At 38.4% G+C, this 19,813-nt stretch overlaps 2 protein-coding genes across 2 annotated transcripts; both read left to right on the top strand.

The window, feature by feature from the left end:
• Positions 1-146: 146 nt before the first annotated feature.
• On the top strand, positions 147-8,594 carry LOC116335564 (intestinal-type alkaline phosphatase-like). Its single transcript, XM_039599191.1, has 11 exons — positions 147-281; positions 507-623; positions 2,377-2,492; positions 3,615-3,789; positions 4,166-4,338; positions 4,635-4,760; positions 4,893-4,962; positions 6,016-6,150; positions 7,123-7,314; positions 7,408-7,524; positions 8,030-8,594. Exons 1-11 carry the CDS (start codon positions 206-208, stop codon positions 8,299-8,301), a joined length of 1,569 nt encoding a protein of 522 aa, XP_039455125.1. The 5' UTR covers positions 147-205; the 3' UTR covers positions 8,302-8,594.
• A 951-nt stretch (positions 8,595-9,545) lies between these two features.
• On the top strand, positions 9,546-19,786 carry ankle1 (ankyrin repeat and LEM domain containing 1). Its single transcript, XM_031759293.2, has 9 exons — positions 9,546-9,940; positions 10,246-10,398; positions 11,025-11,130; positions 11,325-11,448; positions 11,729-14,095; positions 14,227-14,395; positions 14,690-14,852; positions 14,954-15,086; positions 15,936-19,786. The coding sequence occupies exons 1-9, from the start codon at positions 9,876-9,878 to the stop codon at positions 16,100-16,102; spliced, it is 3,447 nt and encodes a 1,148-aa protein (XP_031615153.2). The 5' UTR covers positions 9,546-9,875; the 3' UTR covers positions 16,103-19,786.
• The last annotated feature ends 27 nt before the right edge of the window (positions 19,787-19,813 follow it).

Raw genomic sequence — 19,813 nt, 5'->3', positions numbered from 1 at the left:
GAGTCTCTTAAGTATTTTGTACTGCCGTTGCGTAGTTTACTGCCTCTTCTCCCGTGTCCATGTGTGTGAGAGATTGCATGAAACCTTTTCCCCCAGTTGCAAGTTCCTTCGTGTGCCCTTTGCTCCTTGGCTGAATATATAAAGGTGTTCAGAGTGAGGAAAAAGTGCTCTTGTTCTCTCTTTGGATTCACATAGAGTCTAGACCATGGCCAACGGACAATATCTATTTTTTGTTGGATTACTGATTTCCATTTTGGTGCAGTGGACTTTGTGTGTTAACAGTAAGAATTTATTACATTTTGTTCATGAGAGTGTCTTCAGAAACTTAGAACATTGCTTTCAGCTTGCAACACAATTTCAATCTTAAAGGAAAGACAGTGGCAGACATGCAATGCACATTCGGTGTTGCAAAAACTGACTATTATGCAGTTTAATTGATTAAAAAAACATAGTAACACATTTGAATGGCTCAAACCACCATCACATTTATTTTGTCTCGCTTATAGGGGATGAGCTCGACCCGCTCTACTGGAACAATAAAGGAAGGAATGCTCTCCACACAGCCCTAAATAAACCACGTAATTCACACCAAGCCAAGAATGTCATCCTCTTCCTGGGAGATGGTAAGTCTAAGAAAGAAAATTTCCCACCATTTAAGAAGTTTCTTTAAACGATCAAGTATTTCCTCTTGTACCTCAGTTCATTTATTCAGGTGAAAGACATTTTGACTCTCTCCATCACTGTGGTGTAACTCACCAAAACATAATAAGGTCTTTCAAAGCCGCAGATTTTGGTACCACAAAAATCATGGTAGGAGATGAACACCGACATATGATCATCTGCTGGGAAAGCCAGGCATAACAAAGTGAACTGAGGCTCAGCAAAGCCCACAGTGCATGTGGAGTTCCAATCGGGCTAATACCAAAAAAGGGTAAATCAGAAACAGTTGGAAGTCATCTACCATGTCTATACCTTCAACAGATATTAATAACGGGTTCGTTCAGTTTGCTTCAATAATTACATTTAACCAAAACCAAAAGCAGATGAAATACTTTCCACTGTTGTAACAACAAGAGAAACCAATTTCTCTATCCTATCATGGAAATAAAGCCTTACATGAATTCATACATTTGCTGCTAGTTAACCTCTGACCCAACGTCACTGTTTAGTAGCTTCTCTGTAGAGATCACAAATTTATATCTTGATTATGGATTTACGAGCTTCAGCTCTTGCTAACATTGATGCTGTCTTCGGCACATTTGAGGTTTATGACTGATAAGTAATATATAACAGCTCAATAAATGCTGCGTTCATGAGAATAAATGGCAAAGTTCTTTTAGTTAATGACCCATTGGTGACACATTAGAAGATTTTAAGGTTTATATCTGATGACCAGAATGTCCTTTACCAAGCTTCACAGCCAGGGGGAAATTTATGGCATGATTAATTTGACTTATACGGGGTTCCTACACATATTAAAGCGCAGTCATTTGAATTTGTAAGGAAAGTGAACAGAAACCCTTGAGTTTTCATGAATTATGATCATGTTCACACAATTGTTCAAAAATAATAAATTGCATGAATATATGAAATCTTCCTCTCAGTGATTGAGTTGTCTCATTGTGTCCTCATTTTTTATAGATCAAGGCCTGAGTAACCCAAGCTTAAGTGTTCATTAAGGTGTTTGTCACATAGATATAAAATAAGCTCAGAGATTAAGCGGGTGTTATAGACAGGGTGATTAGTTTATGTAAAAATGTAGTTTGTTGTTGTTCTGGTTTACGTGCTGAAAATGGTTTTATGTTCAATGTGTTAGACTTGTACATAGTTAACCATATATGATCAAATAATGCTGAATCCTGGATATGGATTTGTAAGCAATGAAATTTGAAATAAGGGGGTAGGAACAAGAAAAGTGTAAACTTCATCCTACTCCTTTTCGAGCACACGCATTCTGTAGACATAGATATATACATGAAAACTTGATGATTTTAAGTTTTGTTTTTTTGTTTTTTTCTGTTGTTATTTCAATTATATTTGCATGTTCGAAATAAAATTATATCTATCTATCTATCTATCTATCTATCTATCTATCTATCTATCTATCTATCTATCTATCTATCTATCTATCTATCTATCTATCTATCTATCTATCTATCTATCTATCTATCTATCTATCTATCTATGTTTAGAGGGATACCTGAAACGTAGAATATTGATTTCTTTGAATATTCTTCATTATTTATGCCTCTGAAGAACTTCGATGTTTTTCTGCCCTTTAAACTCTAATATTAGCTGGACCTAATGAGTTCAAAGAGCACAGTGTACTCTCTTGGCTGATGTTATCTACTCAGCTGTGATTCCTCCTACTTCCAGGTATGGGTATACCAACAGTGACTGCTGCCCGGATCCTCAAAGGCCAGTTGGAGGGAAAAAGTGGGGAGGAGTCCAGTCTAGCTATGGATTCCTTCCCCCACCTGGCACTGTCTAAGGTCAGAACACTATGAGCAACACACCCAGTAGAATTGCATCCTTAACTGTATCACACATACTTTTATGGTACTAAATCTTACTGATAAAAACAACGACCAGAGACCAATGATAAATATTTACCATAAGTAAGGACACAGGAAAGACACACATGAAATTCTGCTAATTCTACAAAGGAGATGAGGACTGGGGATTTCTGAGTTCCTGTCTTCATAACCTTTTGGCTTCACATAAAGTGATTAACATGTAGTAAAACCAGCCACAACTTTGTCAGCATGGCTAAAAATCTATTACCCTATTACCTTGACATTTGATGTGAGATCTAATGTTTAGGAGAAACACAATAAAACGTTTGAGTGGCTTTCACATTGCACCTTAACAACCTAAATGCAGTTGCTGTTTAAGCTGAACTGTTCATTAATCTCACCGACACTTGAGTCTGCAAGTCTGTGCTGGAAGGGTGGAACACCATTGTTTCAAAAGATAAAACATAAAAGCAGACTTAAGTTTGTGTTCAATATGACCCAAAATGAATGACTGAGCCCATGAATTGAGCAGAAGGGTCTTCACAGAGGTCAAAGTTATTTTCCCATGGACTTCTAGGGCAACTGCTGCCATCTGGTGGCCATAGAATGCAAGGTTAAGGTACTTCATTGGCTTCATTTTTCCTACATCCATGTTTAATACTGTCTATGGCTGTAGCACAAAATATACATATTTACCATATTCATCAAATCATCCAGTAATTCGGATGGGGGTAACATGATCCTGCAAGTGATCACTCTCATCAGGATAAAAACATTTCATAAAGGTCATCACTTGCAACATCTATTGATTTGCAGTGAAGTTCCTCCCAAGGGTCGAGGTTTCAGGTTTTGCCCTTTCGCTTGCAGAATATGTGTTACCAGCCTAACAAAGACAGGCTTTTCCATCTGTGTTTTCAGTCTGGACAGATTATAATTTTTGTGAAAAATCTATGATGCTTAATTTATTCATGTTCAATTTTTTTAATTTTGATGCATACAACAGTTCTTGATGTCAGTGACAGAATCATTTTTTCTTTTTAACATGAGCGTGAATATTGGTTAACATGCAATATGTGTGATTGCTTTGGATCCCTGCAGACGTACAACGTGGATCAGCAGATGCCAGATAGTGCTGGCACAGCAACAGCGTACCAGTGTGGTGTGAAGGCCAACTATGGCACCCTGGGGGTCAATGCTGCCGCCCCAAGGTACAACTGCCAGGCTTCCCATGGGAATAACGTCACATCTGTTCTTCACCGCGCCAAGGAAGCAGGTAGACCCACATCCACTAAGCTTTGACTACTTTAAGGCACATGAAAATGATGCTGCAAAGCAATAAAAGAGTAAAAGTCAAATGTGTACAAGATAAATAACCTATATACATTTATTGTTCAGTGTACAGCATTAGCTTACTAACTGGGTAACTATTCAGCTGCTATAAATAAAACAATTTTAAATCTAAACAGGCATGTTTTCTGTAGCATGCCTCACATCATATTTCTAAATAAATAAATGTATTCTGCATTGTCAACCAAAATCTTGATTTTTGTTAACTTCTGGGAGCCTAATCAGGCTGTAGGAAATGTAAGTTCTCCAAGTATAACTCAGCAAATATGTTAACAGTATGAAAAATCTGGTCCTTGTTTCAGGGAAATCAGTCGGCATTGTCACCACAACCAGAGTTCAACATGCCTCTCCTGCTGCAGCCTACGCTCATGTTGCCAGCCGGGACTGGTATTCTGACGCTGATCTCTCAGAAGAGGCAGTCCAGAATGGCTGCCGTGACATTGCTTACCAGCTGGTTTACAACACAGAGATAGATGTAAGACTTAATCAAAATGAGCAGGCAAATCGTCAGAGTGCTTATACAAATGATGAATAGAAAAAAAAAGTCAAGGTACCTCTTGACTGAATAAACCAGATAAGGTCTTTTAGAGAAGTGGTGAAATGTTAGCAAAAGCAGACTGCTCAACAGTTTTGGATGACAAAGAACCTGAGAAACTACTTTGTCACCACTTATCCGAACCTCAGAAGTACTCAGTGAATAAATCCTCATGCTGTAAATATGTTTTTTAGTGTTTTACATGTACAAAAAGGGGCATATATTTCTATATGCAGGTTATCCTTGGAGGAGGTCGTACCTATATGTTTCCCACAACACAACAAGACCCAGAGTATCCAACTGTTAAAGGAGCCCGAAAGGATGAAAAAAATCTGGTCGATGAGTGGTTAAAGAACAAACAGGTAAACAGCACCCTCATCAAGTGTGCTCAGGAGTTTTTAGTTTGAACATGTGTGGTGTTTTTCATCAATTAGCCTTTTTTTTTTTTTTTTTAATAAACATTTTCCGCGTTTGTCATTGTTCCCCACCCACAGAATGCTAAATATGTTTGGAACAAGGTTGACTTTGATGCCATCAATCCTGCAACTACAAACTTCCTGATGGGTAAGAACTCTGATCGCTTAGAACTGTGTCATACAGAGAAGAAAAACACAATCAAGACCTTGACTACTCTAGACCCAATATAAAACCTTAGACTTTTAAACAAAAACTAAATTCTGTTAAACTCATTTGTCAGTGTTTTTAAGCAATTTATCAAGTTTGTGTCATTTTTATTTATTTATTTATTACAAATAAGCTTTATATATATTTGTGCTCCTAAAAATTTTGTACCTAGTGTTATGGAAAACTTGGGTCCACTTGCTACATTTGCCAAACCGTCTATCAGGAACCTTGGTGTTACTATTGACTCAGCTCTGACTTTGGATGCTCATGTAAAATCTCTGGTTCGCTCCTGTTTTTATAACTTGAGAAATATTGCTAAGCTGAGTCCCATTGTATCGCGCTCCGAATTAGAAATTGTCATTCATGCATTTGTTTCATCTCGTCTGGATTATTGTAATTCTTTGTTTACTTGTTTATGTAAAGCCTCTTTGGAGCATCTGCAAGTTGTTCAGAACGCTGCTGCAAAGCTTCTGACCAAGTCCTCCAAGTATTCCCATGTCACACCCCTGCTGATTCAGCTGCACTGGCTCCCCGTTAAATTCAGAATCCACTTTAAGGTTTTGACCTTGACTTTCAGGGCTCTGCATGGACAAGCACCAACATATATAAGTGAACTTTTACATCCATACATTCCCAGCAGGTCCCTGAGGTCATGTGACCAGGGCTTGCTGGTTGTCCAACACACGAGGCTGAAAACAAAAAGCGACAAAGCTTTTGTAACTTTGGCCCCCAGATTGTGGAACTCTCTCCCTTTGAGCCTGAGATCTGTGGACTCAGTGGTCGCTTTTAAAAAAACAGCTAAAAACTCATCTTTTTAAACTTGCTTTTGGTTGATTTTTATTTTTAGGTTTTAGCTTCTGTGAAGCACTTTGTGATTTTTATCTTGAAAGGTGCTATATAAATAAAATTTTACTTACTTACTTTATATATACTATATGTAATATGGCAGTTGTAACAGGTGAAAACTGAGGCCTGTAAATTATCACTTTTAAGGTCTGTTTGAGCCCAAAGACTGCCGGTACGAGCTGGATCGTGACCCCTCTATGGACCCATCCCTTACAGAGATGACAGAGAAAGCTATCAGGATCCTCAGCAAGAACCCCAATGGATTTTTCCTCTTTGTGGAAGATAAGTATAGTATACTCACCAGAGAAAGAAATCAGGAATATTAATCAAAACAGCAAATCATGGTTGACCTTTTAATGTGAACGTCCGATTGATGACAACAGATAAAATGAAAACTGTAGCATATTTTCATGTTATTTCCATATTGTGACAATGGCAAAATCAATATCAGGATCAGCTTGCACCAAACATATGTGGAGGGTCAGCTGAGTGCTGATTAATCTTAATTGTAGGCAGAAGTAAAACCAGTATTCATTTATTTATCTAGTTATTTACCAAGGCCACCTTTACTTTTGATGGCAGATTTTAATTTTGGGGGCATAGAAGATCCTGAAAAAAAGTATTGTCTGCCTTTCTTTAGAGATATTTTTCATTATTTTTGGTTTGAGGGATTGTTCTGCTCTCCCTCTCTTTAAAACTTGAAAAAAAATGCTTGCTCATACTAGAAACCCTTCCCAGTATTTTTTTTTCTTATCCATCTCTTGCCCACACAAGTTTACAATGATGCAACAATGACATCATCATTGTCCCTTTCCATCTTTTACACATGGCACTGTGTCCAACAAAACAATGTGGTCTAATTTGACTATGAACGAGCAGTCACTAACACATTGGTTTCCACAGATAATCCTATTATTAACTTCATGCCATTTTTCATAACTGGAACTCACTTCCTTCAGTCTTAAGAAATATAGATTCCCTTCCCTTATTTACACAGCTCAAAACCTACTTGTTTAAACTGGCTTACTCTCTTTAATACAGATTTTACTTGCTGTCAAATCTTGTTTATTTGTTTGTTTTGTTTTTATCTGGTGTTTTCTGTATTTTAATCTATTAGAATCTATTTTAACCTACTGTTTTATTTATATCGTTTTCTTTTTGTGAGGTGACCTTGGGTTTTAGAAAGGCGCCCTCAAATGTATTATTATTATTATTGTTATTATTATTTATAAGTGACTTTCTTCTGGACTTCAAGGGGGAGAATCGACCACGGTCACCATGCAACGATGGCTAAAAAGGCACTCCACGAAGCTGTAGAGTTTGACCGGGCGATCGAGCGAGCGGCTGACCTCGTCAGTGACCTGGACACTCTGACTATTGTCACTGCAGATCACTCTCACGTTTTTGCTTTTGGAGGTGATTCTCCCAGAGGAAACCCTGTTCTAGGTAAAATGCACTTCTGGAAGAGGCTTTAGAACAAGTCAGCATCATCTTATGTTCCGAGATTGAACAAGTGGTAATTTTCCCTGTGATTTACAGGGATCGCTGATACCCAGGCTACTGACAACAAACACTTCACCACTGCTGTGTATGGGAATGGACCAGGATACAAGATTGCCAATGGAAGTCGCCCGGATGTGAATGAATCAGTTTCAAGTAAGTGTATACTAAGCACCTTTTTATGGAATCCAAATCAATGCAATAGCTCCATCTTGTGGTGTAACAGTAAACCAACTGCACTGGCACAAAATACTCAGTCTAGCTTTTCACATTCACCTCACAAAGCTTTAGCAATGGAGTTTCATTGAATGTACAATACAGCTTCTTGTGTATATATACACCATTTTTTCAGGGTGTTTTTTGATGGTACAGCATTATAAACGAGCTATAAACAGCAGATGATTCAGAAAAAAATCTGTACAGTACTTTCATAGCAGTGTTGAATTTTAAAGTATACTTATGAATCATTACTAAGTGCCGAAAGTAAGGATTACAATAATGCAACAGCTTAGTGTCTTAATCTGATTTCATCAATACAGCTAATGTCATCAGCACAATGCGTTTTAGTTTAGCATGCCAACTGTTGGCCTTTTTTTGTCAACATTGATCTAAATAAGGCTATGTAGCTAATACTGAAGTCTTCTCTCTCGTTTCCCTTCAGCGGACAACAACTACCTCCAGCAGACTGCTGTCCCTCTTGATTCAGAGACCCACGGCATAGAGGATGTAGCCATTTTTGCCAAAGGTCCCATGTCACATCTTTTTGACGGAGTCCAGGAACAGAGCTACATTGCTCATGTGATGGCTTATGCTTTATGCATAGATCCCTATGTGGACTGCCAATTACCTGAAGCCAGCCATGCTGTAGCAAGCCACCCCAGCCTGCTGCTTCTTCTGATGAGCCTCCTTCTAATTACTTTCTACCCTATCTGAGATGACACGAGATGACATGATATCTATCCCTGGAAAATCGGTGCTATCTTAGAATTTGGATGAGGAATAAATTGTTTTCACTCTACTGTGTCTAATTTAAAAGTGATGTAATAGTCTTAGACAGCGCTGTTGTTTTATGTAATTTCCTATTGTTGACACAACTTTGCTGTAAAAACCATTTCTGTTATGATTGCATAAAGCAATGTTTTAATGCTTTGTTAAGCTCCTGTAAATAAAATTATGGTTGTCATTATATTGGAGATGTACTGAATAAACAAGAGATTTCATGATGATATTGACAAATATTGGAATCACTGTCAAGCAATCTTTGCATGGCTGATTAATTCATTAATTCATCCATTATGTTTTTGTATGATCATAGCACCAGTATACCATAGAGTTGGTGATGTTTTATATAAATTTTCCCGTACTTGTACTCCATAGGTTAAGTATGGAACTGTGTGAAGAGAATCCAGATTCACAAGTTCTTTGGCTTTGTGTAACAATGTAATTCTCTTTGAATTTTTGTTGTCATGTGTTTTATGTGAGGTTTCCTTGTTTGTTTACAACCCAATAACACACTGCAGAATTTAGTTTTGGATACACTGTCAATTTCAATATAACTGAAACCCCCTATTCACTATTAGAATTTACTGGTTCTTGAAAGTATCAGATTCTTTCTCTGCAGTATCCAGGAGTTGATCCAGATTTTCCCCACTACCATTTTCTAGTAGTATCATCAGCAAACATATGTATTTTAAATTCATAAATACCTCACATAAATAATTTATATTCAGTAGAAAAAATAAATATAATAGTTGTAAATACATAATAAATAAATATAGAAATAAGACAATCTCCGTCCCTATCCTACTTAAGTAGCCCATCGTGAACTTTTTGCAAAATGCCAAATGTATCTTGGGATATTCAGCTTTGGCTTGTGCGCCTTCCTTGATATTAGACTGAAGCGGCTTAATGATTCTGAAATACCATTTTATGTAAACATTTGTTGCAGTATAATGAGTTAATGCGCAGTGTGTGTTCGATGATTTGTATTTTATGTGACTTCGTCTACTAATTAAAAGTTTTGAAGCTAAAACATAGAATAGAAACGCTGTGAATTGTCAGCGGACCTATAAAGACATCAGTATTTTATTCAGGCAAAGACTGTGCACCTCGCTTTAAATTAATCTATCACCTCATTGGATAACTTTGTCCAATCAGAGGCGCATGTGGGCGGGATTTCCGTTTGCTGCAGGGTTTGGAGGGAAGTCTGAAAACAATGTCCCGTAGCTTCATCGAAAAGTAAAAAAACAAATGTAGAGTTAATGCGTTAGAATCTGAAACGCTCGTGCGATCGTCTAAGCTGCATAAAAAAAATCATGTGAACGTTTTTCCGGCTTATACTTTAGGAAAAGGTAGTTTAATGTACGCAAACAATAGCTGGGTTTATGCAGCTTGCATGTCGCCGTTAGCTCTGCTTGTTAACGTCAGCCAGAGCCACGTAGTTCATTGCACGCTTCTCGGAGGATGTTCACAGTTTAGATAAATTAAAAAAACAAGTAACGCTGGCCATGGATCGACACGCGAGGAGGCTGGCGAGTCAGCTGTGTAAAGCAGTGAACGAAGGAGATCCCAGGTGACGTCCATCCCCTTTTCTTCTTTGCCCAGACATGTCCTGTGTTGTAAACATGCGACAGCCACCCATGGCAAACATTAGGATTTACGTTTTTACATGAGTATACCTTATCCAGCTCTGATCTCTCAAAAAGCTAATCACAATTATCCACTATGTCGGTTTTCCAAGAACAAATTAAATGTGTATGAAGTCACATTTGCGATATCTACACAGTTCAGTTCTTACTAGTTTGTTACGGGTGTTTTCATTTTTGGATATGTTAGCTAGTATATGTCAGAGTGTAACACATCTTATTTTCTTGACAGATCTCTGCAGCAACTCCTTTTACAAGGTGCAAACCCCAATCTGGTGGGTACCAAAGGGGTAGCTGCTGTACACTTAGCTGCTGGCAAAGAAACTGAGAAGAACACGAGATGCCTGAAAACCTTGCTGCAATATGGAGCTGACCCCAATAGAAGGTATAGATCCAAAATAGTCACTTAACATCATATACATTTAGTCAGTATAGTGTATTTTAAGTCAAACAAGCAAGACAGTTTTTCCGCCTTAGTTCTGGGGTTTTAACATAAGTATTGTATTAACTCACTACTACATAGTCCCCCATTTTATAAAAGGATTGTGTTTAATATTTGCATGAAAATGCATTGCACTTAATGACTGCCTGAAGTCTAGAAGCCTTGGACATGCTCTGCCAGGCCTCTGCTGCAGCCACCTTCAGTTGCTGCTTTGTTTATGTCTATGCCAGTGTCTTCAGTAGCTGAAAAGCATGCTCTCTTGGGTTGCCCATTATTTGTCGTTACAAGCTCTTGGGTTGCTTTTGCAGGATGTTATGACTGTCATTCCTAAAAAATTGCTGCAAAAGTTTTGTTAAACTCCTTGAATCAAAGTGTAAAGTCTGCACTTCAATCACATATGAATTGTTTCATTTAAAATCTACTGTAGCAGTTTACAGAGACAGAATTACCAACATTGTGCTGTTCGTATTTGTTTACTTACCGTAGTATATCAGTAGTTGTGTTTGAAATATTGGTCAGATTTTTCATAAACTTTGCAACGACTCGTAATGATGAAATGTTGATTTTAGGTCATCAGAAGGCCTCACTCCTCTTCATGTTGCTGCACTGTGGGGATGTTATCAAAATCTCAAGCTGCTCTTGATGAATGGAGGGAATCCAAATATCAAAGATAATGTATGAATTGCTTAATCGTGGCTTTTAGACTAGTTTTTGGGAACATTTAGGTTAATCTGTTGTTTATATTTGTGCCAACTTAAAGAGAATACCTGAAGTGTACTGTAAAGTATACTATAAAATTCTACTCCTTTCCTTTAAATATACTAAACGTTTTACTTTGAGTTTGCTTTACTCCTGTTTTATTAATCCAGGAAGGAAACACTCCACAGCAGCTTGCAGAGCAACAGGAAAATCGAAGATGTGCCCATCTCCTTCAGGAATACCAGGCTAGCCCAACAGACACTGAGGAGGATGACATTCCTCAGTTCCAATACTGTAAGATGATTTCTTTAACCTTTTTCAAGTCTTTGGGAGTTGTATAATCACACTGAGAGCACTGTTGAGAAGCTGAGCTAATACTGATTGTGAAACCAAAGGAGTTAAAAACATTGGCAGTAGCATTACCTGTTTTTACTATCAAATAATGAAGAAACAGAAGAACTATCACCTGCAGAACTCTCTGGCAGGGCATAAAGACTAGATCAGAAAAGGTTCAAGTTTGTCTTTACAGAATTTTGCTGTCAGACTGAATTATGTTAATTTGTTTCCTCCACAGCTCTATATTCAGACCAGAGAGACATGTCCAGCTATCCTGAATCGGACTACAGCTTTAGTTCCCACACATCCATGATAAGTGACTTTGGTGAAGCCCCACTGAGCAGCACAAGGCGCTCATCAATTTTTAACCTGTCTAACATTAATGGGCGACTAACTTGCAGAAGTGTATCATATCACAGACCATCTTATCCTTCCATACTTTCAAGCACTCGCATGTCTGCAGTGGAGCCTGCAGCTGCAGTATTGAATCTTAAAGAAGATGGCAATTGTACCGATGATACCACATCGAAAGGCGAGGAATGTACTGCTGCACCTGATGGCATAATCCCCCCTTCCAACTTCCCTGCAGTTTCCTCCATGCGAACAAGTCGGAAGAGCGTGAGCTTCAGGGATGACGTGGATGAATATTACCCTGTTTTCAGCCCCGAATCTCCCCAACAGAATCCTGCTGTTGATGGCTGCCAGCGCAGCTTACCTTTTGACATATCTGAGTATTCTGATTTCCTGGATTCAGAACGCATGGCTGCTATTTTAGACAAGCAGGGCATTGACGCCACATCACCGGATCATGTCTACATTTTCTGCAGGGAAAGCAGTGAGAGCACAGAAGAGGACTTGGAGAAAACAGTCCTTGTTCACTGTGCTTTGGAAGAAAGTGATGATGAACAGAAAACAGAGCGTGCAAAAGAGGGTCATGGGAACAGTGATGAAAAGAAAGTACACTGCCATGCCGGCGGCAGCAGCAGTGGAACTAGTAGTAGCCATTATAGTAGCTGTGAGAGTGACCATTACACCAGTGCTCTGGATGCCTCTGTAAACCCTGAACATTTTTCACTTAGTGCAGCAGATGATGTTTCTGCCAAGACTGCATTAGACAGAAAGACTCTGATTTCTACAAATTCTGATTGTGAACTTACAAACATTCATATGGAAGCTAATACCGATTCCAAACCTCAAACGGTTGAGCGATTATCAGGTATGCTTAATAAACTGACCTTGTCTGGAGTAAAAAATCCAAACAATGATATAGTTCAGGGTTGTGGTGGTAATGATGTAGACAGTCCAAGTAAGGGCGATGTTGTTGAGTCCGCAGCAGTAGAAGAAAAAAGTGATCATCCATTCACACCCAGTCCTTTCGTAACAGGCAGGACACGCTCAAGAATGAGCCGTTGCTCGTTGAGAACAAGCAGAACCCCCGAGAGCCTCTCCTCCACATCTTCTTTGTTCGAAGATACCCTGCCTACACCAGTTCGAACACGCCGCCAGACTCCAAGATCTCCAACCAGTGAAGAGTTTTACAACTCACCACGCTCACCATCCAGTGCACAGTGCTTTTCAGGGAGACCCAGAGAAGGAGGGTGCTTGTCTGTGGACTGCCAAGAGACACAGTCCAGTACTCTCAGAGGCTCGAGTGTTAACAACAGCCAAGCTGATACACTTCTCCTCTCTACAAGTGTGACAGACTCTGCTGTTCAGTCACAGACTTTGTGTGACACATTTCTACTCAAGAACAATAATGACAATTCAGTCAGTGCTTATGAGACAAACCTTGCAGAGATTGCTCTTGCTATGCGGGAACAGAACTGTAATCTCACTGAAGACGGGGAATTTCTGACTGACGATCTGACAAGTTCAGATGAGACAACTGCAAAGAGAAATGTAAACGATGCCCCCCATGAGGAGGAGGTAGAAAGCCTTAACAATGAAGATGCCTGGATAACTAGGGACTGTAGCTCTCTGCCAGACTCTGTGTCGTCATCATCCACCTCCAGCTATGGTTCTCCAAGGAGGTCCAAGGAAGACTCTGATTTTCCCTGCACCCCAGGTACCGGCTGCACCCCGAGGTACAGCATGAGCAGGCTTTCAAGCTGCCGTAGGCCACAGCACCTGGCTAACTTGTCTTACACCCCTGGAGGGCGTCCACACATTCAGGATGTGGACGAACCAGTAGAGTACCTGTACACAGATACCGAACGCGGCCACAAACTGATTGAGACCCATGTCCCACCTACAACAGACACCTCCCTCAGCTCCAGCGTGAGTACTACCAGCAGTGAGGAGACCATACTTTATGACTGGCGTTCTTTGGATGCTGACATGGTAGACAGCAAAGGAAAAGAGAATCAGAAACCCCAGGTGGTGGTACAGAAGGCGGAAAATGAGAAGTGTGTGGACAATATGTTGCCAGAAATCAGAGGGTTAACTGACAAGGAGCTCAGGTCGAGGCTAGTGGAGCTGGGGGAGAGTCCAGGTCCCATCACCAGTCGTACAAGGCCCACCTACATGCGAAGACTGTGCCGCCTGGTACAAGAGTCAAACTGCCAGTCACAATATCAACAGAAGAAGTTAGAGCAACCACAAGCAGGTAATGCTTTATTTCAAGTTTTTAAGTGACTTAAGGTAAGTTGAGCTCTGTTGTAACATTTCATTAAATATAATATCTACTCTTAAAATATATGAACACATACATTGACATTTATATTTTTATTTTTACAGATGCAGGTTACAGTCCAGAATTGTGTAGGGTTCTGGAGACCTTTAATCTTCCCAATTGCCAGGCTGATGAGCAGGCTTTGTGCCAGCAGTTTGACCAACCAGATCAGAACAGGAAGTGGAGAGAGGGTATCATCAAGTCCAGTTTCAACTACCTGCTGCTTGACCCAAGGTGCTTTTATCTTCATTTTTATTTATGTTTTGTTTTCTTCTGTGCATTCTGGGGAGATAAGTTGTTGTTGACTGTGTGAAAATGTTCACATTCACGCTTCAGCGGCTGCATCGGAGAGCACTTGTGTTCTGGATTCACCCCTATAAATCTTTAGTCACATTAGTTGTCTAAATTGAGTTAGAAACGGGCTTGTTTGTGTCTAAACCAAATATAGTTTTATAATAAAATACCATAAACACCTCTCAACTTTAAAAATTTTAATTGAATCTTGTATTTTTTTCCCCTCTCTGACAGAGTGACAAAAAACCTTCCCTTTCGCAGTCACACCATGACCCCAAAGGAGTGTTTCCAGACTTTTATCCATGCTATATTTTATGTTGGCAAAGGAAAACGCTCCCGCCCCTACAGTCATCTGTATGAGGCTTTAGAATACTTTAAAGGTGACAAAACCTCCAAGGTAAGGATGCAAATATTGATCTGTATTAATATATGTTATTAAAATAGTCTTTAATTGAGTTGTAAATATGTAGTTTGATTCTTTTTTTCTCCTTGTCACAGAAACTGTGCCCCAAAGTCCAGCACATCCTTCAGGTGTGGAACGCGGGGCAGGGTGTCATCTCTCTGCATTGTTTCCAAAATGTTATTCCCGTGGAAGCCTACACAAGAGAGGCCTGTATGGTGGAGGCGATTGGTGAGTGCATGAGGGTGAAACTTATCAAAAACTGTTAAATAAACATCACTACAATCCACAGCATGACTGCTGAGTACTTCTCCATCTTTTTATGTATCAGAGTCTGAAACCACCCTTGCAAACATCAGCCAAATAGGGAAAGGACCAATGATGTTAGCGGCTCATCGCTGCCTCATTGGTGCCTTAAATTACTGCCGTTAAAGTGTACACCTCCGTGTGTAATACATCAGTGTTGTTGAGCTCTAGTGACCTCTTGGAATATTGTAATTTGTAATTTTTTGTATTGGTAATTATCTGAGTATCTTTTTTCTTTGGCAACCCTGCATATATTAAATATATTTTACTCTGAAGTAATGGAACAGTGGTGCAGTGTTTAAGAAAAAGCAAAAAAGGTTTTGGGTTCAGATCCACCAGCCACCTGTGGCCTACCTGTGGAGATCCATGTGCGAGTGTGCCCTGGCTGGCATGCTTTTCTCAATGCCACAGGAAGCTGTTATTGCGCAGTGCAAGCAATAGAAAAGAATGGGTTTTAGAGCACGGTGCATGTTGCATCCTATGTGAAAGGCTTATAAGCAGTTAAAAAATAAAAATGGGGGGACAGAGGACAAAAAAACCCCTGAAACTGTATTATTTTAAGATATTAACACAAACATTGAGGAAAAAAAGAGAAATTGTATCTAATAGCAGCATTAAGTATGAGCAATATTAACTAATACCAACATTTTACTGTTTAAATCTGTGATAGGTGCTCGGTTTGGTTTTCAAAAACTGCTAAACGCAAAAGCCAAACACTTTGACAACACTGAGAGATTTGTCAGTGAAGCAACTTGACTTTCTCAACTGTCGCAGGTTTGAAGATGCTCACGAATCAGAAGCGAGGGGATTTCTATGGCATAGTGTCCAATTGGCAGACAAAGAAGAAACGGGAGCTCGGCATCCACCTGCTGTACCGTGCCATGCAAATCTTCCTGGCTGAGGGTGAGAGACAGCTTAGACCAGCTGACATCAGACAGTAGAGACACCCACTTGCAGAGGGGTATGAACTGCTTAAACAGCAGAAGGGAAAATACCACTACTTCAGAAGACGACGCAATCCTTCATTTGACAAAGATCGAGTAATGACTTAAGAGCTCTGGAACTGTTACCAGAATTTTATCATCTTTTGCTGGTAAACTAACACTGAATCCTCATACCCAGGGATTTGCAGTTTGACAAATGTGACATTAAGTTCAGTCATATCATCTTAAATCATGGTCATATTTTAAAATATCCTTCTTCAAAGTGCTCTTAGCATATTTAGAGCTGCGCCATAAGCAGAGAATATTGGGTTTCTTTCATATTATGCTAGCTGAGGTCTTTTACTTGTAGTTTTTTTAAAGAGTAATTGAGGATTTCACTTTGAAAACACACATTTTGCATTTATTTTTTCGGATCATGGAGACTGAAGAGCAATTCTCTTAGCATACTTTGTTTGGTCTGGCCAGATGTGGTTAACACGATGGCACAATATCGTCACAAAACTACAAAAAACTCAAGATTTTAATAATAGAAATCAAGATCAAGCTATTTACTACAAACATTATTCCCATTTGGTTACTTTTGTTGACTCTTGTGGAATAAATCGGTTATGACTGCAAAATTTTCCAAAGAAGCAAGGAGAGCAGTAAACACAGGAACACCTAATCAGGTTACTATTTCTGTTTTTTAAAAAATGATAATGTTGTACTTATCAGGGCTTTTTAACTGTGGGTTAGCATGTTAGGTTTCCTAGAACCTCGGTGTGTTCTAAAATAGGATCTTTTGTCATTTGTAAATATAGTATTTCAGTTAAATTGCATTAAAACAATTGATGTGGGTACATTTCTATCCAAGCGTTCGCAAAATCAGCAGTAGAGGCAGGATGCTTTGGCTTTATGGGTCAGCTACAGTCAAACAGACAAAAGCTACACTTTATTGGCAAAGCATTTGATCTATTATGATTGTTTCTGCAACTTTCTGATGGTATGAAATAGATGTATTCATGATTAATAAAAAAAGATATACAACTTTAAAAGGAACCATTTAATTTTTTTTTCCTGCATCAGACACTACAGAGTGCTTGTTGCACTTAATAGCTGTTGCAGGTTACCCATATGGAACTTGATTCTTTTCTTTATACATATATATATATATATACAAATAAATGTTAATGTAATGCAGCAACAATTTGGATTTTATCTTGGAATAATGGAGTTGTTACATTCCACGTCAAATGGGTAACAAGCACATACTAATCAGAGAAAGTTTGCTTAAAATTTATTTAACTTTTAAATCATGTGTTTTTAAATCTGACATAGGGCAGTGATGTTTCTCCTTTGTGCATATTAATTTGTGCCCTTTGACGTATGTCATTTACTGACACCCTGCAGCATCCTCTCCACAGTCTGTAATACAGTTACATAGCAGATTGATATGAAAATGGTTATAGTCAGGTGATCTTCATATATGGCTTTGAATAATAATATAATAAAAAGATATGCTCAGTAATTCTAAGACTTATTTTAAAAGTATAACAAAAAAGCTCATGGTTAAAACAAAATAAATATCATTTCATCAATATCATAAAAAATATCATGAACTTTTTTGCTATGTTTTTGAAAAACAAATGTACCATTTACAAACTGTTATTAGAGCAAATTAAATTGTGTTGCATTGTTATTTGGATTTCTGTTCATATATAAAATAAACAGCAATTTATTTTTTGTGATTCCAACTAAAGCCGGGTGAGCTTCATCACTCGGGCCAACTCCATATGCAATTACATAGTTTACTGGAAAATAATAGTGTTAAACCCAGTTTTGCCATTTGACTGTGGCTGACCCATTTAAGGAAGTACACGGATGCTTTAGCTGCTAGGAAGTATATCTCCATGATCTGCATATGTGAAGCTCAGCAGACTTTCTGAGTCAGTAGCAGAAACAGTAGTCAGGATATTCTGAATGTAAGTTCTATCTCAGTTGTCTCATAAGACATGTAAAAAAATGAAGGCTTGTTTGGTCAAAGTAGTGACATTATTACAGTGTCAGGATGATGTGGAAGCTCCAGGTATTACTTTATATGACAAAACAACACTAATTCTAACAACTGGAATTGCATTTTAGATATACATGTGTTGGACCCCCCCCCAAATAAAAATCTAGGTTCCACTTTGCCATGGGCAAGTAAAGCGCTGGATATATGAGAGCATTAACCTTTAACTCTTATACAAGTGGTATGAAAACAACTACTTTTATTAATAAAACTCTACTATTTTTAATGTGTAATAGCACGAAAAATGTGTGTAGATTTATTTAGCCCTCATGTTGTTGTTATGAAAAATAAAGCCCCTTCTCTGTAGTTCTCTGTATTTTCACTGTTTTTTGAATTGTCATGCACAAAAATACATTGTTGCAACTTATGTAAATGTGTGATCACATGCTCTATTTTGACTTTCTGTGATTTCAATGTAACAAAAGAAACAAAATATACCCGTGAACTGTTTCACTGGTTTGTCCTTTCTTTATTCCCAGTCTTTGGTGGCCCTCTAGTGGACAAAGCAAGTAATTAATTTTGTTATTATGTGTACAAGGCAATTCTCTTGATGTAATAACCTCTCTTTAGCTGCTGTAGTTCATTGAAGGTGGTTTTTGGTGTAGCCCACATGTCATGTAGATCGTTGTATAGTGCTTAAGTTTTATATACGCCTTCATTTCGTTTGTACCCCCCCCTTTAAAAAAAAAAAAAAATCAACGTGACCTTCAGCTGCATCTTTCCTACACACCCACACACAAAGAAACACACAAAGTCATTAACAGTATGCATAAAACTGCTTTGTGAGAATGAGTTATCTCTCTACTTGGTAAAATATTCACAACTAATTTTCAAAGAATGTTCTTTAATTACTGTTATCATGACTCATTCTGTATCATCTACAGCTTCTTGTTAGTGGTTAGGCAATATTTCTCACATGATCTGCACAAGAACACTAAGTGTACTCTTATTTGTCTCTGGTGTCAGTCCTGAAGCCAGTAATGAGGCCTGCACATCTCTTATAAGTTACTGCTTCATTCCCCTGCAAACATTTCTGAATTTAGACTCTTTAGATAACATCTTAAAATTGTGGACATTAACTTACATAATATAAGCAATCGCAAAATAGAGGCATGTCTAAAATTTAAGAATATAAACTAGGCCTGCTTTTAAAGCTTCAAATTACTGTTACAGTACATGTGGTGAAACTGAAGTGAAACTAAAAGACCACTTGCAGGGGTTTTCCAATTCCACTAGTACTGTTCTTGATTTTTGCTGGTCAAGAAGTGTTATAATACAGAATCGGCACACATCAGTTTTTCATTTGAAAAACAAGCAGGTACTTTCCTGGTAAGGTAGCTCAGCAAACCCCAGGCAAAAAAAGCATCTCTCTCACCTAGCACTTTCTAAACTTTAGAAAGAATCTAAAGAGTCATTTCGCATATACAAGAATATTTTCACTAATGCTATTTTCAAATGGAAAAATCTTTGCAGGCATATATTGCGTAATTTATAAATGGCAAGTGGAAACCACAATACAAAAAATCAAAGGGTAAAAACTGTGTATTTATTGTGTAACAATTTTGTAGAAGTTATTTTTGTATCTTTTCGATTGTTTGGATTTTAAGTCCCGGTGTTGTGTATGTATAAAGCGATATACACACCCCCATACACACTTT

The sequence above is a fragment of the Oreochromis aureus genome, linkage group 15 (genome assembly GCF_013358895.1).
Source record: "Oreochromis aureus strain Israel breed Guangdong linkage group 15, ZZ_aureus, whole genome shotgun sequence".
NCBI lineage: Eukaryota > Metazoa > Chordata > Actinopteri > Cichliformes > Cichlidae > Oreochromis > Oreochromis aureus.
The sequence above is the reverse complement of the archived record's forward strand: the minus strand, read 5'-3'. Positions and strand labels throughout refer to the sequence as shown.

What these genes read in the sequence shown, in the direction of transcription:
- ankle1 (XM_031759293.2), top strand. Translation starts at nt 9,876, where the DNA reads ATGGATCGACACGCGAGGAGGCTGGCGAGTCAGCTGTGTAAAGCAGTG. An exon ending in GGAGCTGACCCCAATAGAAG is followed by an intron (nt 10,399 to 11,024) that starts GTATAGATCCAA and finishes TGTTGATTTTAG; the next exon opens with GTCATCAGAAGGCCTCACTC. An exon ending in CTGTATGGTGGAGGCGATTG is followed by an intron (nt 15,087 to 15,935) that starts GTGAGTGCATGA and finishes CAACTGTCGCAG; the next exon opens with GTTTGAAGATGCTCACGAAT.
- LOC116335564 (XM_039599191.1), top strand. Translation starts at nt 206, where the DNA reads ATGGCCAACGGACAATATCTATTTTTTGTTGGATTACTGATTTCCATT. An exon ending in AGTGGTTAAAGAACAAACAG is followed by an intron (nt 4,761 to 4,892) that starts GTAAACAGCACC and finishes CCCCACCCACAG; the next exon opens with AATGCTAAATATGTTTGGAA. An exon ending in AACTACAAACTTCCTGATGG is followed by an intron (nt 4,963 to 6,015) that starts GTAAGAACTCTG and finishes ATCACTTTTAAG; the next exon opens with GTCTGTTTGAGCCCAAAGAC.